At 33.4% G+C, this 24,702-nt stretch overlaps 2 protein-coding genes across 2 annotated transcripts in view; one reads left to right on the plus strand and one right to left on the minus strand.

The window, feature by feature from the left end:
• Positions 1-14,977, plus strand: part of LOC125048673 — a 46,174-nt gene extending 31,197 nt beyond the window's left edge. Inside the window, exon 2 of the mRNA XM_047647479.1 lies at positions 13,840-14,977. Coding sequence (XP_047503435.1) covers positions 13,840-13,897 — 58 coding nt within the window. The 3' untranslated portion in view covers positions 13,898-14,977. The remainder of the gene's footprint in view (positions 1-13,839) is intronic.
• A 1,593-nt stretch (positions 14,978-16,570) lies between these two features.
• Positions 16,571-24,492, minus strand: LOC125048981 (ankyrin repeat domain-containing protein 13D). Its single transcript, XM_047647968.1, has 7 exons — positions 24,058-24,492; positions 22,746-23,058; positions 21,249-21,946; positions 20,459-20,845; positions 19,750-19,859; positions 18,533-18,742; positions 16,571-17,187 (listed from the first exon to the last, which is right to left on the minus strand). The coding sequence occupies exons 1-6, from the start codon at positions 24,157-24,159 to the stop codon at positions 18,535-18,537; spliced, it is 1,818 nt and encodes a 605-aa protein (XP_047503924.1). The 5' UTR covers positions 24,160-24,492; the 3' UTR covers positions 16,571-17,187; positions 18,533-18,534.
• Positions 24,493-24,702: the final 210 nt, after the last annotated feature.

The raw sequence follows: 24,702 nt of genomic DNA on the forward strand, positions 1-24,702 counted from the left end.
TTGTAAGTGAAAAAAAATGTTTAAATAATGGTCGTAAAAATATTTCGCTTCGTAGAGCCTTTCTTACATACATACTTAACAAGATCGTGCCATAAAAGTTAAAAAAATATTTATACTTTGTTTATAACAATTTTTTTACTTAAACAAAAACTTAAAAATCCATGTAATGATGTTAAAAAAAATTTTTTTTTTCTAAATCATCATATAATCGTTTTTTTAATAATACAAGATATTTATTGATTTGCAAAAAAAAAAATTCCCGCCATTTGTTGATAAATTTTTTTTAAACAAATTCATTAAATCAATATTTAAAAAAAAAAATTTAACACAACTTTATTACATTAAAAATTTTATGATTTTTAAAAAAAAATTTTTTCCTTAATAACAATTTTTGATTGTTTATAATCGTTTTTTTTAATTTTCTATTGTTTAAATAATTAGTTAAGAATTTTTTTTTTCCTAAAAATCATAATTGACAGTCTTCTATAAAGTAACAGAAAAAAAATTTTTTTTAATCAACAATTCTATTGTTTATTAACTTACCAATTTGTTATAAACAAATATTCAACTTTTGTTTATTTTTTTTCTAAAACTCCTAAAATTTACAAAAACAACCATATATAACAAAGTATAGAAAAATTTTTTTTGTAAATTTTTTGATTATCATGAATATTACTTTTATTTAAAATTAAAAAATTTTTTTTCTATACTTTGTTATATATGGTTGTTTTTGTTAATTTTAGAAGTTTTAGAAAAAAAATAAACAAAAGTTGAATATTTGTTTATAACAAATTGGTAAGTTAATAAACAATAGAATTGTTGATTAAAAAAAAATTTTTTTCTGTTACTTTATAGAAGACTGTCAATTATGATTTTTAGGAAAAAAAAATTTCTTAACTAATTATTTAAACAATAGAAAATTAAAAAAAACGATTATAAACAATCAAAAATTGTTATTAAGGAAAAAATTTTTTTTTAAAAATCATAAAATTTTTAATGTAATAAAGTTGTGTTAAATTTTTTTTTTTAAATATTGATTTAATCAATTTGTTTAAAAAAAATTTATCAACAAATGGCGGGAATTTTTTTTTTTTGCAAATCAATAAATATCTTGTATTATTAAAAAAACGATTATATGATGATTTAGAAAAAAAAATTTTTTTTTAACATCATTACATGGATTTTTAAGTTTTTGTTTAAGTAAAAAAATTGTTATAAACAAAGTATAAATATTTTTTTAACTTTTATGGCACGATCTTGTTAAGTATGTATGTAAGAAAGGCTCTACGAAGCGAAATATTTTTACGACCATTATTTAAACATTTTTTTTCACTTACAATTAAGACGGTCGTTCGAGAAAATTTCGTTAGTTAACAATTATTTAACTTGTTGAAAAATTAACTTTAAATAAAATTTTCAACGGGAATAAATTAATTATAGTGTTCAGAACACACCATAATTTTTTCAAATTTAAAAAAAAATATTCAATACCTTAAATAAATTAATTAATGTGCCGTAGTCGCTTTTGACGCCACGCGCGAATCCTAAAAATGTCAACCGCAGACCTATTTTCAGCGTTAAATTAACATTATAAATAATGGAGATAGAGTTCTGGGAGTCAGGAGTTTTTTATTATAAATTTCCTCTTCTTTCAGAATCTTTATTTGAAATTTCTTAAATATTAATAGTTTATTAAATATTGGCAAAAAACTAAATGCCATTATTTTTTCATCTTTAATGGTCTATAACTTTTGCAATTTTTTATGTGCTAATACACGCTTTTAGCACATTTTTCTAGACGTCATTCCGGATCCAATGAGCTATCGCACATAATTTTAAGAGTAGTATCTCTATTTTGTTCCATTTTCAACTTGTCGACTAGACTAACAAAAGCAATTATCTATCAGCATTTAGCAGCTCCCACATTTTTACTTTTGTAGATAGGTATATAAGGTATTACAAAAACAAGACAGACGACTCGCCTCGGTGCTTGACATAATTGTGCTACTATGCAACGGAATGTAGGCTCTATGTGGCGTTAACATAGCGTAAAGAAAAACATGACTACAAATACAATACCTAAATATTTATTGAGCAAGGTTCCTTATTTGGTGTCATATGTCTGATGAAACGTAGGTTTAAAGTGCAGACTATAGACACGTGATAGAAGCAATAACATTTATTGGTAATAAAATATAATAGTTTAAAAAAACTAGAACACACGCTTTTAAAGCACATCAAACTAAAAAGTGAAAAATAATTCCTAATTTAGGCTGAAAATGGTAATGAACAAAAAATACTGGTATTATTGTGAAAAAGCGTGGGTTGCTCGATAGACGAAAAATATGCACAGAGGTGGCACTTACATACAGGTGAAGCTAATATAAAGCGTGTAAAAAATATCTTTTACAATTTAAGATTTTTATAAGTATAATAAAGTAACAGATCAACAATATTGTGTAGTTGTCTTATATTTTACCGCTAGTTAAAAGTATTTTAATTTTCGAATATCTTTGATTGTTTTAGTCTGTTTTCTTGGCTACCAGAGTGAAATTTGAATTTAAATCGTAAATCTCATATATCATATGACAACAAAAACAATATGGAAATGTTTTTCAATTTCAGTGCCAAAGCCGTGCCAAGCAAAAAGCCGCATAGAAATTTCGATTTTTTTAAACTAAAAAGAATGTTTCAATGAATTTTAGTTAAAAATATTGCGTAAAGAAGTAATTAGTATGATTGTTTATAACAATTATGCATTTAAAAGTTTTAATTTGATGATACTGGTTCATATTTTTGATAATTTAATGCATACACCTAATTTTTTACTATCATTCGTATGAGACATGGCGCCGACACATTTTTGCCTCTCTTTCACTGAACATTGAATTTTGTAGACATACCTTTTCCGGCGTTTATCTCTGTACGCGGTTTAAACATTAAATTTAAATTATTATCGGTCATGGGTGACTCATGTTTCAGTAAAGGTTTCGCGTAAACAAAATACTTTATCGTACATAATGGCCTTTTAAGCATAGTGTATTTATATGGTTAAGTAGGTCTAAAAAAACGTCTGCAACGAGCGGAAACCACCGAGTCGGTCAGTAATGCGTTGCGATGAATTATTAACGCGTTCCTCGGCGACATTGCGCTTCACATCACTTCACACGACATTAAAGTCTACACATGGACGACTATCAACAGTAACTTTCTTCGTCTAGAAACATTTTAAAGTAGGAAAATTGGTAATTGATGAAGCATGGGCTTAGATGTATACAATGTTTTATTTACGCAGCCAACAGATTTTATAAAAACAAAATATTACCAAGACCTACCCTAGTAAAATAAAGTACTTATGTGTGTCTGGGCGTACGTATGTGTATATGTATGTGCTAACTCTATATAACTGAATAGTACTAGATAAACCCGCGTAAATTGTATGCCAACGTAATGTTATTTACGAGTAGGTACCTCTTCGGAAGTAGGTAGTTCATTGTACTGAGTCTTACTTTGTGTTCTACAAATCCATTCAATATCCAACAAGAATGAAATTACAAACATAAAATTATTTAGTTCCTTTCTAAGATAAGTGCGTTCAAACGTTATATTTTGAGATTGTGTGAATGGCCGTATTACCATTACCATTTTAACATGGAAATTTTTTTTTCCATGTTTTATATTACTGTCATTATTTCCAAACTCAAACAAATGTAACGCGCAATATTAATTACAATATTTACTAAGAGTAAAAACATAATAACTAAAAGTGTCTTTATTTAATTAACCTACGACCATGTAGCAAAGCACTCAAAATGCGGTTTTAATATAATTCAATTCAAAGTAATTATTAAAATGCATTTTAGTCCGTCAAGAAAATAGAAATATGCCCGAAAAGCTAATAGGTATGTTATAAGTGACAAACGATTTTTCGTTTTAAGTCATTCAACGAATAATTATCGCAATATGTACAGTAAAAAAATATTGCCAGCAAATCTTAAAATATTTATTTTAATAAAGATTGACAACCGTGAAAAATACATTAAGTAACTTAAATACCGTCACAATATCCCTCGAATAAGGTAAGGTATTAGGTTTTTATAGCTATTATTTAGAAAACTAAGGTGGGGACGAAATTCCGTGACAAATATAGGTCGTAGTTTTGATATGAGCATTAATTGCCGATCGTCTGTGGAACGCCTTACGATGATCATGTGAAACTACATTGTGCTCCGGTAACTCCATTTAATAGCTATATTTTTTTAAATATGTCTTCATATATATAATTGCAAGGTATGCGACATCACGCTGCAAATTACGAGTTATTAAATTGTTAGTGTTTTTAAACACTACAAATTCCATACGAGCGGACTTAAAAACCAAGAAGCTTTCTCGACTTGTTTTTATATAATTAGTTTACTATTTTGAACCACATAGAAATATAGCTAGCAAATGAGAATACAATAGAAGCAACATAAATTGTTACATTTTGTTTCAAACCTCTAAAATATCGACTAACATTGTAAATAAGGTTTTCCCGCCAAAACGTTCAATGGCGTCGTTGTAGTCTATGCTTGAATCGTGATTGACCAGGGAAACGTGACATACAGCCATAGATAATATATGAGCAATAAATAGCTCTACAAGACGATTCTTAGGGTTATATAGACTATTAATATTATAAAAAGACAGCTGGTACCAATTTAGACATAATTATTTAAACTTTTTTTTAATCTAATGTCAAACAGAGTTAATAATGATTACTTAGTAAATAGAACTACTTCATTTAAGTGATAGCTATTTTCGTCATATTTTATTTACTTAGACAACAGCATTATTAAGTTGAATTTAAAATTAATTTTTTTTTCCCTGTTTGGATTACCTTGGAGAATAAAACAAATAATGTAATAGACTCGCATGTATACTAAGATTTTATAAATAACAATGCTATTCTCGTTTTTTTAAATTTGGAAATAAATATAACCTTATAAGTTATATATAACTCAGGGATTTTCCAATCGGTCGGTAAAAAATCTGTCTAGTAGTTCATCATGTTACGTCACAAATTTTACAAACTACAAATCTTTTCTCTTTATATTCTAAGATCACGCTGCCAGATCAAAGAATCAAGTGACGTTAAGAATGATATATCATCGAGGCATACAAGCTTCGCTATTAATTACAAGTCAGACGGTCTCTTTGTTGGCTAGAAACTTAACCAACAGATAAAACATTTATTAATACGCCTTATATTTTTCAGTAGGTTTCAGTTCCACCAATTAATTTAAAAATGTCTGTATATAGTTGGCTGACTCTTGCACTTAACATTTACGATACAAAAGTATCGCTTGTTTAGTCGCCTCGATGTATTATTTACACTAAAAGAAAATCCGGTTATATCTTGCTGATTCCTTTGACAGTACACTAAAGAGTCAAGTCGAGAGTAAAGTTGTAAAGAATACCTAATGACAATTAGGGTCTGTTTCACAATGTATGGATAAAGTAATTAAATTAAAATAAAGTAACAAAGTATGCAACACAAATTATTTGGAAGATAAATTGTGCTATTTGACACTTCATCGGACTCATAACTTATGATGGACTTTATGTGACGAATAGCGCTATCTGACAGTCGTGAAACGCAACAATAGTGTTTATCCTACCAATAAGTAATGAATAGCTAATTTTGAACTTATGTAGAACTTATCCGTACATTGTGAAATAGTAGTGTATTAAATAAGTTAAATCGTGACAGAACATGTTGTAAGGAAAACTTGAGCAGAGCTCCGTCGGCGTTAACTTAATGAAAGCATGTCCTTATAATAGAATTCACGCACTATACATGTTTAGAAAATCTATAGGTTCGAACTATCTAAACACTGTAAACTTCGCGTATAGCCTATATGAGCAGCTTTTTATCAGGACTCGGTATCGAGCAAGCAGGCCCTGCCTGCAGGAATGCAATGCACGACCTTGACACGGCGCTCGGTCCGACCTGCCGTCAGACCCTCGTTCAGCATGACAGGTGAATGTTGCCAAGCGAGATTCGGCTTTACACCAAGGGATTAAGAGCCGGGGTAGGGCCCCAACCGCGGTTGAGGGGAGCGCCGGGAAGTAAACACAATTACAGTACGCTCGTTATTACTAATGACGGCTTTTTACACAAAGGAAGATATGCTTTACTATTTAAATCGTTATGTTGAGAGTCTTATATAAATTATGGACATTTCAAGCGCGACTCAGAAGTTTAAAAAATTTTCAAACTATTATTATAGGCTTCATACATTATTTTTTACGTTGTGCAAATGCATGTGATTTTTTTCTAACTATAAAGTTTGAAAATACTATATGAGTTACAATCTAGCCCTATAATAGTTTTGTGTTTCAAATTATATTAGACTAATTTATTAGTACATAAACTAATATAGCGTACTTTTATATTCTTACTATCCTTTTCCAATTTACTCATAAAATTGGGTAAGAAACTCTTTTTTAAATTTCCTTTGTTAGCAGGAGTTCATATATACAAATATCTTTAGCCTTAATCTGTGTCGGTCAATTGTCAATGTCTAAATAATTGTCTATCCCATGTTCAGTGTTATTACTAACGCGAACTCACTGCTACGTTTTTATCTATGACAATAAGCATTAAAGTCACTAAGCCTAAGACTATTGAAAATAATTATAGCAGTACGCCTGGAGGCTGATCTAGATTAATGTAGGCTTCATTTCCGGTCTCAGCGCTCGTCTGTAAAAGTACATTATGTACGAGTTCAATGCAATCACGCGTATTCTTTTAAATTGTTAAGTCGTCGTAATCATTAATTATATTATGTAGGTTAGTGACTGTTTGCTAAATACGATTTTCTATAAATCCTATAATACCCGTTGGAATCTTGCGAGGCGGCACATTGTGAGCTCATCAGTGAGCGATGGTTGATGGATGGCGATGCAAATGACACATAATTTTTTCGATTGTTTCTTTGATAAAAGTTTCGGTAAATATGTACCCAGCACCAGTTCGGTCTTAATTTTTGTTCAGTTGTTTAGAATATAACATTAGATTTCTATAGAATAAGCGTTGGGTTTAAAGAAGTCTCTCTTATTATAGATCTCTTTTCGTTGTCAATGGTTGCAGGTTAACAGCATCACTCCGCTGTATTATCGGATGTAAATACAGTTAGTTGTGGTCACTGGTTGCTGTACAGTTAGAAAATCGTGGTAACTGTGCTTTATCTCGCCATCAACCAATTGCTACATTGCATTGGCTAATCACTAGTCACTTCCGATCGGTAAAGCAACAGCCGAATGGTTCAAAATGTTTGCTTTGATATCTTGCACTTTCAACACGTGGTAGCTACGCTAAAAAATCACTTAGGAAAATTGAAATCTCCAAGTTTTTTTGAAATCTGAAGAACATTTTTAGTTAGACATGATTTTTTTTTGTATGTCCAAACATACCTCCTCTGTCTGTGGACCGATAAGGCTGATCGAAGTGGATTTTCAGCGAGTCGGTTCTACTTCTTTCAAAATAATTATTCCCTGAAGTTGGGAAATATATAATTGTGAGTTCTCCTGCATATTGCAATACGTGTCGAGGTTCGTAGAAAGGTCCGTGTCGAACTGAAAAATACATAATCTTTATTGCTTTGAAGACGAGGTACTAAGCAGTGGTATTTCGCAGCGAGAATTCTAGCGATGAATGGCGGCAGGTCATTGACCCGTCGCGCCGCCCGCACACACGGCGTGCCGCACGACACTTCAGTTAACACTCCAGACATTTACCATCTGGTTGTCATGACTATCTATCACGTTCTGTGATTAGTCAGCACAGACCTCAATTCACACTTATGGGTTATCTCAAGATTGTATGGATTTTAGTTTAATTGGCTCGCTTGAAGAGCTCTTAGTTAAAGTAGAGATTGTTATTTCAAGTAAATTTTGATTCAGCATAAATTATCATTTATTAAAGACTCCTTTGATCGTTAATATGTAAGTAGAACTTAGTTGATTATGAATCAAATGCTGAAATTCTATTGGAAAACATTGTTAATACAACGAAAAGCACGAAATTTAATATTGTCTAACAGTGTCTTTCCATTCTGATGGCTAATAAAGAATCCATTATCTCTGTTTCATTTACCTGTCGTATTTCGTATCATGTTACGTTAATTCACAATGCTTAGACATAGAACTTATAAGGGGTAGCTACGGATTACCGAATGACACTTATAATGAATACTCCCAAATATAAAAGCTATTTTCCCCCTTATTCCACGGTGCTAAGCTACATAATACAATGTAGTAATAGAGTAGAATGTGGCGCGCTCCGTACGAGGTCGGTCACCGCACTATGAAATATGCAATATTTTGAACATTATATTTGGGTCGCAGAGTTCACCGCCACCAAGTATGCAAGTGAATTAAATTGAAGAAATTGATAATTAATGCAAATACCTACTGGGGCGGACGCAGTTTAGGGTTTTAATAATATTTTATTTCAATCTTCTGTGCCTGACACGTCCATCTTTGAAGTCCTAAGCCGTTTTCTCACGATGTTTTCCTTCGCTTTACGAACACCTTGTATATTTTTCTTAGCTATAGAGATTTGAAAGCACAATTTCGGGGTTGAAAGTCGCACTCTTAACGAGGTTAACATAATATACCATTTATATAATTAATAAATATTTTTAACCAGTTTAAAATTTCTATCACAAATTAGACGAAAAATCCTGTTGTGTTGTGTACCTAAGCAGTGTGCATAGTCATGGCATCGTATCGAAATGTCGCGTGTATTTTTGTAACAATTTCAAAATTTACATAATTTGTGAGGGAACGACCGCGGTCGCGCCCGAGAACTACATAATATTCATTTGCATTTGTATCCCTTTTCCCTCCCTACAACCTCCACTCCACCTCTGGCACAAAGCTATGACGTCAAACATGTTTGAAATACGTATCTATACATTCTTCATTGGGTTAAATGGGGTAACGTCAAGTTAATAAGGAGATTTATTATAATACATTTTTATTAAGTCTCACACGTTCCTTCAATATTTTATTCCTCTTGCAGGAACAATTTCGATATACAATTAGTAAGTAATTTACTATCCGGAATAGAGTTTGGAAAACTACTAAGGAATAAATGAAATATCCTTATCTATAATTGGCATATGTAAATTAACAAGCATATCTTTATTTACTTTAATAAGTGTATTGGGAAATTCGTGTACGTATACACTAGATATGTTACAATGGCACGAAAACGCTTGAATTAGCGTGAACAATATGTAAAATAAATATAGTTTAAATTTACCCCTTTTAAAACTTTCTAAATTAAAGAAGACGTTTTATTTTTTTAATTATTGTGTACCCAAACATTGTACTTGGCTAAAATAACAATACAAAAAAAAAATATTTTTACAACTAATCGCGATCATCAGGAACTACCCCATTTAGAGGACTAATCACTAGTATTTACGTAGCTATATGTAACTTTTGTAATTTTAATTTAAATGTATTTTGTAATTATTAAGGTACCAATAATTAATAAAGAGAGTGGCGGATAGTTCCTTGCCAGTTCTTCTCGCCCTTGATTTGGGAACATAAATTTAGATCTTCCCTTTTTTAAATATTGATTTTATTTTCGTATCAATGTAGTTGTTATTATATGTATATAAATCGGTGTTACACTGTCATGATGTCATGCCATGTAAAGATGTCACATGGAGCATGGTGTAATGGAGCTTTTTACACTCTTTACCTTACAGATATTACTTAAACAAAAACATAGGGATTAAAAAGAGTGGTGTAGGGTTTTTTTCTATTGAAGAATATTTGATTTGAGAACTGGCAGTAAATGTGAATTTCAGAAGAAAAGAAATTCATTGATGTTCATTAAAGTGTTTCTTATATAAATATTATGTTCTGATTTGAGTTTGACGCAATTCGGCGCTAAGGCATTTAATACCACGTTAATGTCAGTACAATGTGCACGTTTTGGTTGACCATAAAGCATACATATAAGGTGTATACTATATACTTAGTATGTCTCGTCAGTGTACTGGTACCGAGCGGCGGTCGGCAACAGCCTTGACGGTTACATTGAACCTGACTGCGCTCGGAGCTTTCATATCGGCCGCCTACACATCGGAGCTTAGACATATACTTTTACAATTCCCGGATTAATGTTGTACATATACGTAACTTATTTAATACCTCCGACGACAACATAGTCGGGGAATTAGCTAGAAAAATATATATAATAAAAATAAATTACCGGTTTCAAAGGCGTTTAATTATGATATCATAATTAGTTATTTTCTAATTAAAAGCTGTCGTGTTCGCGTAAAGTATATCGCATATCAATAAGATATTTATAGCAAAATATATATACAATAAATACAGTCATATACGCAATTATTAAGTCATACGAGTTTTAGAATCTCATATAAATAATGTATTTTGAAAATGTTCAAGTACTATTTTTTTATACTACGCAGTGATGAAAGCGGAAACTTCTTTCATCTCAGAGAAAATAAAACTACTGACTTGAAACATCTGCATACTTGTACTGCAAGACTACATTCGCAGACTATACATCCATTTATAAATAAGGCTTTTGCTGATGCGTTTAAGATTTCCTTACATTAACTTACCTCGTAGTAAATCATATTTTATTTGAGAAAGTTTTCGCTCATGAAAACTAATACATAGTTATATCAGTAAGGATAATATTTAAAAAAAAAGATTTTACCGCATTTGTGATTTAATTGTAGGGTTTGATTCCAGCTAAATAGCGATTTAATCGCTAGAGATACGTATATAATATATACAGTTAGAAGGCTAATAATCATTAAAACATACGTAGCATTATGTAACAGAAATTACGTGTACCAGTTGATGCAATAACTACACTTAAGTAACAACGGTTTGTCAAAAACCATTGTTACTTAAGTTTGTCAAATGAGTTTTAAAAAGTATCAAACGATAACTGCCTTAATTATTTATTTCAAAATTATTAATTTTGCCCGCATAACATGCTCTAAGCTTTCTAAGAAATATATTTTACGCAGGTTAGTTACTCAGTCAAGCTAACGCAACAACTACATACATCCATTGGCACTACAACCTTTTATGGCTCTTGGCCTCATCCACAATAATCCTCAACTGGTCTCAAATCTCAATCCTTGGCGACTTTCCTCCAATTTGTAAACGTTCCCAACATTAAACCTTCTTAAACGCAATCAATCCATATTTTCTTAAGTCTGCTTCTTTTCTGCTGTGGCGTCCACCGAGTCATAATCCTTGGTCTCCTGTAATCGCTCCAGGTGGACTGGCCATCTCAGTCCTTGGGATGTTTCAAAATCTTTCTATATTTTCAAAGTTTATAATACGGTGTAGATATTTCCGTTTTACTTGACGGGCCTAAATATTCTTCTCACAACTATCCTTAGCCCGTTTCCTCTCTGTGTTAGCGTTCACTTACTGACAAAGGTAACTACGGTATATAGATAGTATACTTCATTCAATCCATGTAAGGAAAGCCGTCCTAATATAGCGTTTATAAAAAAAATTTAGACAATGATGTCGGTATATCTGTGGGTCTGTATTAAGCGCAGGCAGCGCCGGCGGCACAGATAGTATATCGTTACAAACGACATCCGTTTCCGTTCGCACATACATTATGTTATCTCTGTTCTTTTATAATACGCACCGACAGACAGGCGCGCAATGCGAACATGCCCATCATTATACTAGACCTATACACACCTATATTCATTTATTTCTAAGTAGAATTGCTGATTATAATTATATAATAGCCGGTGGAAAGCCGCTGTCCCGCTGTAGTCCCCAAAAATAAGTTGGTCAGAGATGCGAAGAAAGTGTTTGAAGTTTCTTCCTAAGGTGTACATGCAAAAGGAAACGAATATGGAAAACGAGTAAACGATATACATGGAGTTTAGCCATGGAGTAGGTTACACACCACACGTAATCTGGCTACGTTTCGAACACTATGTTTTTTAATATAAAATATTAAAATTGCTCTATCACATTTTGTTTATTATCTGATCGTTTAATATATTTTGATCAGTTTAATTAATTTAATAAGATCAATAATATTTAAAAAAATGTTTGTTAAAACCATACATCTTATTTAGAATAAATAAATCTATAATTTACTGACTGCAAATAGCAAAGACAATTTTTAAAATTTACCGACATTGTAGGAGATTACTACCAAGTATAACGTAGGATTATAAGAACTGCGACGTCCATAAAATTGTAGCTTCGAGTGAAGATATACATTTCTTTTTAATGGACCATTACACATTAATGGCTGCTGCAACTATTACCTAGGTAATAAAGAGAGGAGAGTGGAGACGGATTCGTAACAACGAGTTTCCTTAAAATCTGTACTTTGTGTTCATAGAGTATGTATATTGACAATTTCTTATGCTATTGTATAGAGCTAAGTGTCCTTTTTTTCTTATAATTATAGTCCTACACCTAACGGAGCTCCTTGTTTATACCATTTTGTCTTTGATGATAATTTTATCGTAACTCAACAAGATACGTGGGTAGCACCGAAAATGTTTAGAACTGGCCAGTTAGAAACATTGCTAATGAAAACTTTTTTTAGAACTCTTTGGTAATCTAATGTAGCATTCACTTGCTATTTGTTTTTGTGAATTGGAGGCAAATCTAAAACTCTTGCTACACGTGAAAATGAATCTAACGCTAGAAAATTTTCGGTCAGTGATGATCCGCGTGAGGGACGTCCTTTAACAGCGACTACTAAAGATAATATCAGTGCTGTGCGACGCATGATAGAGGAAGATAAGAGAGTGATCTATCAGCAGATACGGGCAAGCCTAGGTATTGGTATGAGTCAAGTTCAAAAAATATTACACGAACATTTAGGCGTCAGGAAGCTTTGTACCAGATGGACTCCCCATACTATAACCGACGACCATAAACACGCGTACCATTTTCTAAACATTTTCAGTGTTACGTACCTAAGTAACACTGAACCGTCGCATCGTACCTACAACAGAACAATGTAGTTTTAATTTTTATGCTCTGCATATACTTCACTACCTATTTAGAGAACCTTATTTCGCCAAGTCATAACTTGACACATGGTTGTTGGCATCTGACAGTTGACGATTGATTGATGTTTGTTAAGATGCTGTCGTTTAGATGTTGTTTCTCAAAGGAAAAATAAGTGAGCCTCACTAAATTTACTAGTCTCTTAAGAGAGTATTATTTAGTTTAATTAATAAAACATGGAAAGCCTAACACAACACAAACACCCCAAAATAATAACCTAAAAATGTACATACATGTACATGTACAACAAAATAATAATTATTTTTGTCAACTCAATATCAGTGGGTGTAACAGGGTGTGGGGAGGTGCCACCCCGTTCCGCCCCTCACATGGGGTGGCACTACACGTTCCTATTATTATTACATTTTGTTAACATGCCGAAATATTCCAAATAATTTATGAGAATATTTTTAACTTGTGAGCAAAATTTTTGTTTGTTAGTACTGTCAGAGGTTTAATATATGAATAAATTTTAAATGTTGACGTATGGTTAAATTTCTTATACAATACCTTTCTAGAAAGTTTTTACTAGTGGCACAGACCGCAATGTTTGTTGAAATAAAACTTTTTAAGAGACTGGAATAACATTACACTCGATGCTTTGAATGCTTTTCAGTAGTCGAGATACTCTTGCAAAAGCTGCCGTTATTTAAATTGTGATTTGCACACACGAATATAATTTAGTTTTAAAAATTAACAGTATTGTAATTGAGATCTTTCTCGTTTCAGCCAGAAAAGCTACAACAGTCCGTGGAGTTGGACGACGGTAACAGCAACCGGTGACTGACCTCGGGCCCCGCGCGGGCCTCCTCCGCCCGCGCACTGACCCCCCCAAGAAGACAAGTCAGCGTCGGGCGTCATGTGTTCCCGAGGGTTGAAATGGAACTCCGCTCGACGAACTGATCCGTCCGAACTCGACACTACACCCCCAAATCCCAATCTCTCACACACTACCTACGTTATATAGTTCCAAGATTATAAGCCAAATGAAATGCCAACAACGAACTTGCACAAATATTGTCACTATCGCATTGTTATTCTGCAAAGTTGGGGGCATGATTCTAAATTCTAGACCTTCAAGGCTATGAACTGTCCATATAATATAATCTTACTTTCAACAGAAGAGAATTTAACTGCTCGCTCAAATCGCGACGCTATGATATCTCGTAGAATTTTTAGCCCGGTCTCCGACGAGGTAAAGTTATCGGAAAGGCCAAACTGTGGTGTAGTCGTAATAATTTTTCATATAACGTCTAAAGTGTACTGAGAGTAAGTGTAGTGTGTAGAGACTGACTACCCCATCGAGAGGGCGCTCTACGCCCCTCTCCCAGGAACGATTCTACTATTGCAAATAAATAAATATTTATTTTCGTTATGTTTTAAGTTATCGATTATAATAATAATATTGTTCATGTTATTTTTTTTGGGAATATTTATGTATTATTTAGATAAGTATTGAATGTGCGGTCGAGTTCCGGCTGCCGCACGCACGCACACACCGCCGTAATGTATATTGTATAGTATAGCGCATCAAGTTATCGGTGTTAACGTTTCTAGTGTACATTTCCATTTTTTCTATTCCGAATTCGTGGCGTGCATGTGTGCGTACGGCCGAAATGAGGTGCACGCGTGTACGTGTGTATAAGTATTCGTGCGTACACGCTCGCCCCCGCGAAGGCAAAGTCCTTTGTCACTACTCACTATTCCAAAAGTTTCCTCGTGTAATTTATTAACTTGAATAAATGAAATTACGCTTCTAAAGTGTACTACATGTGTAAATATAGGACAACTAATATCTATTATAATAGTGAATGTTGTAATTTGTATATAAGTAATGAAAATTAAATTTTAAATACATAGATAATTACGTGTCTGGTTCTTATTTCCCCCTATTTCATACAAAGAAAACACACTGGTATATAAATAGGTATATTTATTATGCACAATCGATTTGATTACAATATATTTTGTGGAAGGATTAAGTCTTGGCGCATTTGCCGCTTTTTACATCTTAAATAGAAATATTATATAAGTATTTACAATAAGTATACGCACACAAATATAGTAGAAACCAATTGCAATTGATAAAGATCAATATTATGTTTGGTCAAACAAAAGGGTTTCAGGGTGTTTTACCCTGCCTTCCCTTCATAGTTATAACAGTAGGAAAGTTCAATACATTTCATTTAAAATTAAATGCTTATTTCTGATTAAATAAAGTAGGAATCAAATAAAGAGCTCGCTTAACGAATACGAACTCGTATACGTAATGCGTGCGACATCGTTAAGGGAGCGTTCAAGTATTACGTAACGTATTTTCCTTTTGTAAAACGTTACGATGCGGGGCGGGGATTAAATTACGCGTTATAGTTAATATTTTTTCGACTTACACCACATAATAGTAACTAAAGGGGGGGGGGGGGGGGGGAGGTCAATAATCTCCAAAAATTGCGTTATGTAATACTTGAACATAAAAATCTAACAATGTACAATCATCGTTAAAACTAAAGAGGTGTGGACAATGGAAGAAAAGTGAGAAAACATTTTCAAATCACTCTTGTAAAATATTTTATAAAAAAGTCATATGCAAAAATTATTTTCTTGCATATCTCATGGAAGACAGCACCGAAGTTATACAACACGACGAAGTACCAAATTACACCGATGACATATAAAAATTAGTTCTTTCCATAGACAATAGAGGGCGCTGTTACACTCCCGATTTTCTCTAATTGACACTGAACGTAACAAATATGTACGAAAAATACAAAATAGAATACAACCGAAACTACAATCAAATGCAATGATATCATACAATTGATATTTACAAAGATTTTTAAAAGTAATTGAGGATAATCGAGTATATGAAAACAAAATTAAATGGTAATAAAAAGCACTGGTGTGTTCTTAGGGTGTAAAACTTGACCTTTCGTCTAAAAAGGTCATATACGAGATCAAAAACAAAATTGAACCTTCGATTAAATGTTTGAATTGCATTTTGAACAAATAATGACACCAAGTAGCAATAGTGTTGACTATTTATATTACGATTCGATATAAACACTATAACACGTGTCGTCAGGCCCAGCACACCAAAATCGCACCAAAATATACTTAGAATTTTAATAAATAACTTATAACTACTTAAAATAAAATGCGACACAAGTCTATTCCGTTGGACATTTACGTGAAGCGGATAGGAATTCTTTGCAGTTTTTGTTCATAATTTGCTGGTTTAATTAAGCGGGCCATAGACGGACCGCATGTTGCAGTCAAGACCGATTGCAATATGCGGTTTGCTCAAGAACTGCTCGAGCGGTCCGTGTATTGCGGATATGAAAACTGGAAACTGCAGATCGCCGTGCAGCGACCGCATATTGCAGTCGGTCTTGACTGCAACATGCGGCCCGTCAATGTCCCGCTTTACAAAATTATTGTGAACTACCAAGTTTCATAGACAATTTTTTTTTTCTAACTTATTATTTATTCCGGGGACGTATTTGTTAATGCCTCTATTAGTTAATGGTCGAAACTTCACAACTTTGCAACAGATCTAGCGGAATTTTGAAAACTTTGCTAGTCTCGCCACAAAAAATATCTATATTACGGGAATCACTTCATTAGTGTTGCCATCTCCTGATTTTTGGCCAGACTAGGCTAGCTTAAGTACGATAATACTGTTCTTAAACAATCCAAAACCTTCGAATTGAGTCTGGTGAGCCGGTTGTTAATTAGTTTATAGTATACTAAAAACATAGTATTTAGTAGCTTTTGCTAACTAATGGTAACGGTCCAATGACGTCACAGGCACAGTTCCGCACATTGATAAATCAAAGATAGTAAGTTAGTTTCGACCAATGTTCTAATTACGTTGATATATTAGGACTATGAAACATTATTATGAGCAAAATAAAAAAAATCCGCTTCACGTGAAACTATCTCTGTCAAAATGTAGTAAAAAATAATTGTAAAATATGTAAGTCAAATACTCAAAATGAGATATTTATTGGAATACTGACCGTTTGATTCATAGCTTCAGACGATGTTCTTTACCGCCGCGACAGCTTGAATTTCCGGCTGAAAATATAAATATATATATCCTTAAAAAAATTGACCCCAACAATATTTATGTAAAAAGAAATCTAAGAGACTAGAGACCAAGACGGGTTTTAAAGTTTGTTACACCCCAACTGTGTTAGTCTATACAATTATATCTAAAAGAAATTTTACATTAAAATAGGTTAGTTGCAATTTTACCTCCAGGTGGAGCTTTTGCAAAAATTGTAATCAAATTTTAATATAACTATCAGGAAAACCTAAGATTGGATATCTAATATATAAAATTCTCGTGTCACAGTTTTCGTTGCCATACTCCTCCGAAACGGCTTGACCGATTTTGATGAAATTTTTTGTGCTTATCCGGTATCTATGAGAATCGGCCAACATCTATTTTTCATCCTCCTAAATGTTAGGGGTAGTCCACCCCTAGATTTTTTTTTTAATTTTTGGAAAAAAATTTTTTGTTTTTATTTTTTTATGATACAGTATTAAAAAATACAAACAACCCCTAATTTTTACCCCTCTACGATCAACCCCTATTTTTTATTATAAATGATATACATGGCAAAACGACGTTTGCCCGGTCAGCTAGTTTTATATAAGAATATTATTAAAAACCACCAACGGTCTTACAAAACGTTTAAGTACGGACATGTCACTATTTTTTTTTTATTATATTTTTTATTGGACAATTCACACCAATTGACCTAGTCCCATGCTAAGCTGGTGAAGCTTGTGTTATGGGTACTAGGCAATGGATATACATACATATTATAGATAGTTAGACATATAAATACATATTTAAACACCCAAGACCTAAGCACAACACCAAATGCTCATCACATCGATGTTTGTCTCAGCCGGGGATCGAACCCATGGATTCGCAGTCAGGGGTACCAGTAGACCAATGAGCCGTCAATACCACTATGGTTACGAAGTTATGTTATGTCTATACATTAGTAATGGTATGGTTGAACTTACCTTCGTCAACTTTTATGATATTTATTTAAATTTAAAATGTATTACACTGAATTGTTCTCACTAGCCTAAAATGTTAAACACAGTAAATTCAAGGATACTAAAATATACAGCCTTTGGAATAAGGAAATGTAAACTGGCTATTATAAAGTGTCATAAGTTTAGTGATACCAGAAAATAATTACAGCAAAAACCATATTTTTACTCTGTATTTGACTACAGCAGTGATCTATTACCATATTTTTCCACAGAATTCTATGCTTTTTTTCTTTCTATTCTTACGTACGCTTAACAACTAGGCACACTTAATTACATTAATTATGAGTTTGGCAGCTTAAAAACCGGTATTTAATAAATTATTATCTGGTAACACTGAAATACTTACCGCTATTTATCGTTCATCGATAATCGTAACACTTCGTCTAAAGCCTTCTGTTCGTCCCTTATTTGCGCTCGTCGCGCTTCATGTTCCGCTGCTGACAGCGCTAGAGCCGCTTTAAGCTCGTCATCCCCTTCCACAGTTTCCTCTTCCGGACTCTCCTCTTTTTGCTCCTCATCTGCCCCCGCTGCGCTCCGCAACGACTCCGCAATAGCTCTACAAAGAATACTAGCGCTACAGACGCGGATCCAGCTTAAATGGCCAGGCGATGTTCAGGAAAGAATTTAACCGTCCAACATTTTTAATTTGACGTTCAGAAAGTTTTAGTGCTCTTAGGTATCTAATATATTAAATTCTCGTGTCGCTTTTGTTTAAACTCCTCCGAAACGGCTTGATAGATTCTCATGAAATTTTGTGTGCATATTGGGTATGTCTAAGAATCGGACAACAACAATAATTAAGGGTGTTCCCATCCCTAAATTATTATTTTAAGCTTTTAGAAAAAAAAATATTTTTATTTTTCACCCCTCTACGATCAACCCCTATTTTTTATTATTGTAGATAATTATTTTTATTGAACTAAAAAAAATCTTTCCTAGAAATAATATACATGGCAAAACAACGTTTACCGGGTCAGGCGGTCATCTAGTAATATATAGATTTGATTTCCTTATACCGACATCTGTCGTTTGTAGAAAGATATATATTCTTGCACATTGTAATACAATAGAAAAATATTTGGATTCTTCAAATAACCCTTTAAATCTATACATCAAAACGCACTTACTCATAACAATTAATATAATTGTGAAACGAGTTAAAGTATATTTCTTACTATTTGCAATGGCATATAACTATTGTCGCTGAATATTAATAGCTTTATTAAATTGGAAAATGTGGATTCGGGACATATTATACAAAAAACTTTATGCCAGGACATTGTGATTATATTAAATAAGAGATCTCCATGAGACGTCCATCTTCACATTCAGGGCTGGTTCCGCGCTTAAAAAGTCCATTGATAGCAAATCTACAAGATGGTGCCAATTTTTATGTACTTTGGGAATATTTATTTGACTTGCAAAGTGCAATAAATAAATACAAAAATGAGATTTTGTACTTACCATTTTTTGTTCAGTCTGTGTTAATAACAAAACTTTCAATTAGATACGAAAGTACCTTTCTTTGTGACTATATGGTATAGGAAAATAAAGAATATTAACCTTTGCAGCATAGTCTGCTCCAGGTCTTCATCCACATTGACTGTGGAAACGAGGGCAGGTGGAGTGGGCGTGGCAGGGCGAGCTCCTCGGAGGGCTTCCCACACATCTACCTGCAATTTTGGTTGTGTTTTATAAGTATTGATGTACAATAAAGTGGCTTATTGTATGATGGCGTTGGTGAAGTCGGAGGGAAATGGAATTAAATGAACTTAATGGGCTGAGTCTATTTTTAGTCCTTCGAGCCAGAATATATACTGTATATAACTCGCAGACATGAATATATGTACATTTGTATAATGGTACAATTATAAATTCTTTAATTAATTATGACAAACAACGATTTGTGGATGGAAAAATTTAAAGCAGGTGTTTTCCAAATTTATTTGTATGTTCTACTATGTACGAGTAAACAAAACAAAAATTTTATTATATTAAATTAATTTATTCACGTTGTTGTTGTTTGTGGTCTGATTTCGATTATAAAAACTTTATGAGTTGTTAATGAAATTAATTAATGGGACTTGAATTATGTTTATTAGTCTGTGTTTTTCAAAGCATTTAAAGTTCAACAGAGGGTTATACACAGATATACTATAAAACAGAAAAATCAAGAAAGATATTGACAGTTTGTCAACTCTTACTATTGCAATACTCCACAACAAACATATTATATACTCTAGTAAATAAAATAAGTACATAATCTGTATACCTGGTCTCTTTGCGTTCCTGCTTCCATTAGACTTTGCTGTATGGCGTAATTCAGCAATTCCTCGTCATCATCAGCGATGCTGGCGATCCTGTCCTCTGATACGGGCCCAGCTTCCCGGTAGCCTCTTCCTATGGCGAAGCAAGTGTCATCTATGAGACATGTCAACCTATCCCCTTCGGGCACGCACTCAACGTATCGCACGCTCGTGTCGCGTGCAAATATATTTCCAAAACTAATTCTTGCATTGATCACGTGGAAGATTGGTATTTCGATTTTAACCGGAAAGCCCGATGGAAGTTGTAACTGTATGAAGTCTTTTAGCTTCACGAAGTGCGGGGAAGATATCGATGCCATGAGGTCAAGGATCGGCATTATTTGTTCCTGCAACTGAAAGTGTACAATGTTAATTTTTCATTCACTATGACTAAGGGAGCGTTCAAGTATTACGTAACGCAATTTTTGGAGATTATTGACCCCCCCCCCTATGTAAGTCGCCGTAACGCTTTTCAGTACCCAAGTATAGTAAAATGTTTTGTGACCACCTAGTGACTCTTTAGTTACTATTATGTGGTGTAAGAAAAAAATAACGCCCCGCAGCGTAACGTTTTACAAAAGGACCCCCCCCACCAAAATACGTTACGTAATACTTGAACGCTCCCTAAGCATGTAATTAGCATAGATTAATACTATTATCCAACTCAAGAGACATACAGTATATAAATCCTCTTTAAACTTAGTATTAACATTTTTATATGAAATGTTTAATAAATCCAACAAGAGCAGGACTTACCTCTAAGGGGTAGTCTTCGCAAAGCCATAACGTAGCTCGGAACTTTTTCACTTTTGAAGTGATTTCTCGCGGCCGACCAATTTCACATTCCTCCACACTCTCATCGAAGTATTGCTCCCAAGATGGATTTAAGTCGGGCATATCTGCGACATCTTCTCTATCTGGTGGCGGCGGCGGAGGGGCCCCATCATCATCGGCGGCGGCAAGGAGCCCTGCTAACGGCGGTGCACGCACAGTCCTCCTCTCAGAACGGGGCACGTGTTCCCACCGTGTCTTCGAGACAATCTCCACATTATTCGCGCTAAATACCTTGCACTCATACCCGTTGACATTTTCCATTTTGTCCTGACGCCAGCCCCAGATCCCACTTTTGCTGCGCTCAAAGCAGATCTTATCTGTATCGAGGTAGTTTATGTGGACAGGTGTGCGCAGACGATGACTCAGATGGGAAGCTTGTGGGAGTGGCCATTCATCGGCAGAGACGCTTCCTTCTACCCTTTCAGTCCATACGGTTCCGGCTATGTGGTCCAGCTCTAGTAATTTTGCTGAGTCACCCTGTCCTGAGAAGATGTAAGTCCGGTCGCCGCGCTCCCACTGGTTGTCATGGAAACCGAGTAGCGTTGTGTCGACTCGCACGTTTGCCCCTCGTTTGTATACACGATATGTGTCAAATGGACAGATCCGGGAGACCAGTGGAACTGAAACATGGCAGCAACAACAATACATAAATTTATAGCATATAACTGTTTTTATATAAAAAATCACTTTAATTCTCTTATATAAAATTTTATTATCAATTCCAAGTTAATAATCCAAGCAGATAATATCCTAGTCTAGATGCCTTGACAGAAGTGTATGTAAAAAATTTGTCAACACAAACTAGCATTTTCATAGCAGCATCATGACTAAGCCCTCAGATACACATATGATGCTTGATTTAAACCTGAGAAGGTACTAATTGATTGGTGTGGAAAAAAATATATGAAACATACAATACTGTGATTAATATATATCTACTAGCTGACCCGGCAAACATTAATTTAAATATTATTTCCACATAATAAAAAAAAATTATCAAAAAATAAAAAGTTGGAGTGGACACCCTTTATCACTTAGGGGTTTGAAAGATAGATAGTAGATGAATCTCAGACTCACTGAATATGCATAAAAAATTTCATAAGAATCGGTCAAGCTGCTTCGGAGGAGTATGGGAACGAACATGACACAATAATTATATATATTAGATCTACACTAAAGTTTTTTAGCTGAAAAGTTTGTTAGCATGAACACTCTTCTTGTAATGTATCGTTGTACATTGGTCAAGAAAGGTTACAGGCTATACAATATCACACACATAGAAATATATAAGGGTGTAATAGTGTTGCACAGTTACTACTTTGTAATGAAATAAGCACTTTTTTACCTAAAATATACTTTTGAAATCGTTTTAGTTTCTCTTTAATTTTATTGTTAATTTATTATGCTTCAAATACATACTCCACGAAGTAAATTCCCACTTCATCTCAACATAGAAGTCTGGTGCCAGGCTAAGTCGTCTCAACAGTGCTGGTAATGCAGCAACACGGGCAGCATGTCTAGCATGGTCTCTCCTGGCAAGGACTGCTGCTAATAATCCACAATGACCTCTCGCAGTTGCTTCTTGCACTGCTGTCCATCCATCCCGCTCACAACACACATTAACACCAGCATCAAGTAGTGCACGCACACATTCATTATAACCCAAAGTCACAGCCAATAGAAGCGGTGTTCGTCCACGTGGGTCACGAGTCTCTAGTTCCTCGGAGCTCCACTGTAAATAAAATTTAGGTCATGTTTATATTAATTATAATTATATTTTTAATTATTACTTCACTAGATAAGATAAACTGTTAGATAAAAATAGAATGAATTATATATACAATATTTGGAGTTGTTTTAATAAAATTTATTGTAGCCAAAAGCTTAGCTGACCGAAGTAGTTTGAGATTAAATTATGATATGGCATGTTTTATAATTTATTGTTAATTTGTATCTTTATTAGTTGTGGAATGTGATACATTTTTGTTTGAATCCTAAGATGGCATTGGTTTACTAAATAAAATTATTCTTCATGTAGCATAATAGGTACTTTTGCTAACACTCCAATTAGTATCTAATAAGATTTAGGCTCACTAGTTACTACTCATCTAACACAAGAGCAAATATTAGCCATACACCCACACTGTGAGGCTTCACACTTATCTGTAATGAGATTAGTCATGCCTTAATGTCAGTCATATTTAGACATTTTTGATTGTAATACAATTAAAGAACACCAAAAATTATCTAGAACACTTTCAGTTGTGTGGCTGTAAAAGCTTAATAGCATGATATTTTGATGGACATTGGGACTCAAACTACATAAGGTAGAGAGTTAAAAGTCCACCAATGGATTTTTAATTCTAAGTTTCTTTTGTAAGGTAAATAACAAAAATAGTAATGTTAAATTTGCTTTGAAATCCATGAAATGTATAACCTGTTATTGTGTATGCATCAATCAAATCCAGAGCAAGCTTTATTGGCATGTTATTATATTATTGTTATTAATAAATTAATGTTATGATATTGTTTAAGTCTAAAGGTGAGAGGTGATGAGAACCAAGGAGTTAATCCATCTATATCATAAGTTAAATGTGATACATTACTAAAGTTTACGAAACAGAACTGATTATTAGTGATAGAATTGTTGATCATTTTTAGACTTGATCTGATACTAAGCAGAGTATGTTTACTATATGAAGAATTATTATACCAATATTATTTTACGTACCTTTTTATTGTTTAAAGCAACACGTAGCTCTTCGTAATTATTGTTCCACACAAGCCAATGTATAGGGAACGTTTCCGAAACCTCATCTGCGCTCATCGGCATCTTCACCACAGCCTGCTACCCCTTAGACTCAACTTTAAAACATACACTAGTTACATGAGTTTGCCGTTAATCCACTCTAGAGTCTAGATGTCATAATAGAAATAGTTTGAAAAACAATTAACGCAATAAAACCAATTTAAATAGATGGGGCACCGACTATTTCATAGACTGATGAATGAATGATTTTCCGTCACACCTTAACACCTGTTATTGTCATTTAATTATAAGAGAGCTTGATATCAATACATAAAAAATAGCAATATCCAATGAACTTTATATTAATGTAGAGTGTAGACATTATTTTCATAAATTTTATTAAATATTGGTACGACTGACGTACGTCAGTCAATGTAACTTGACATTTATAAATGAACACTTGCTGTCAAACTTGAAATGGCTACAGACGTTTTTTTTATGTAGAGCATATGATTATATCTTCTAGAGTCTAGCTAATGAAAAAAGATAATTGAATTATTTTAAAACTTTCGGATGGCAACACAGAATGTCATTGAATTTCTTAGGTTAGTATGATTTATTGTCTTG

Source organism: Pieris napi, chromosome 4 (genome assembly GCF_905475465.1).
Source record: "Pieris napi chromosome 4, ilPieNapi1.2, whole genome shotgun sequence".
NCBI lineage: Eukaryota > Metazoa > Arthropoda > Insecta > Lepidoptera > Pieridae > Pieris > Pieris napi.

Bases quoted from the DNA above. Each gene is read 5' to 3' on its own strand.
- LOC125048981 (XM_047647968.1), bottom strand. From the start codon at position 24,159: ATGCCGATGAGCGCAGATGAGGTTTCGGAAACGTTCCCTATACATTGG. The intron at 23,059-24,057 runs GTACGTAAAATA...TTTTATTTACAG, and splicing joins TTGCTTTAAACAATAAAAAG to TGGAGCTCCGAGGAACTAGA. The intron at 20,846-21,248 runs GTAAGTCCTGCT...GTACACTTTCAG, and splicing joins GCGAAGACTACCCCTTAGAG to TTGCAGGAACAAATAATGCC.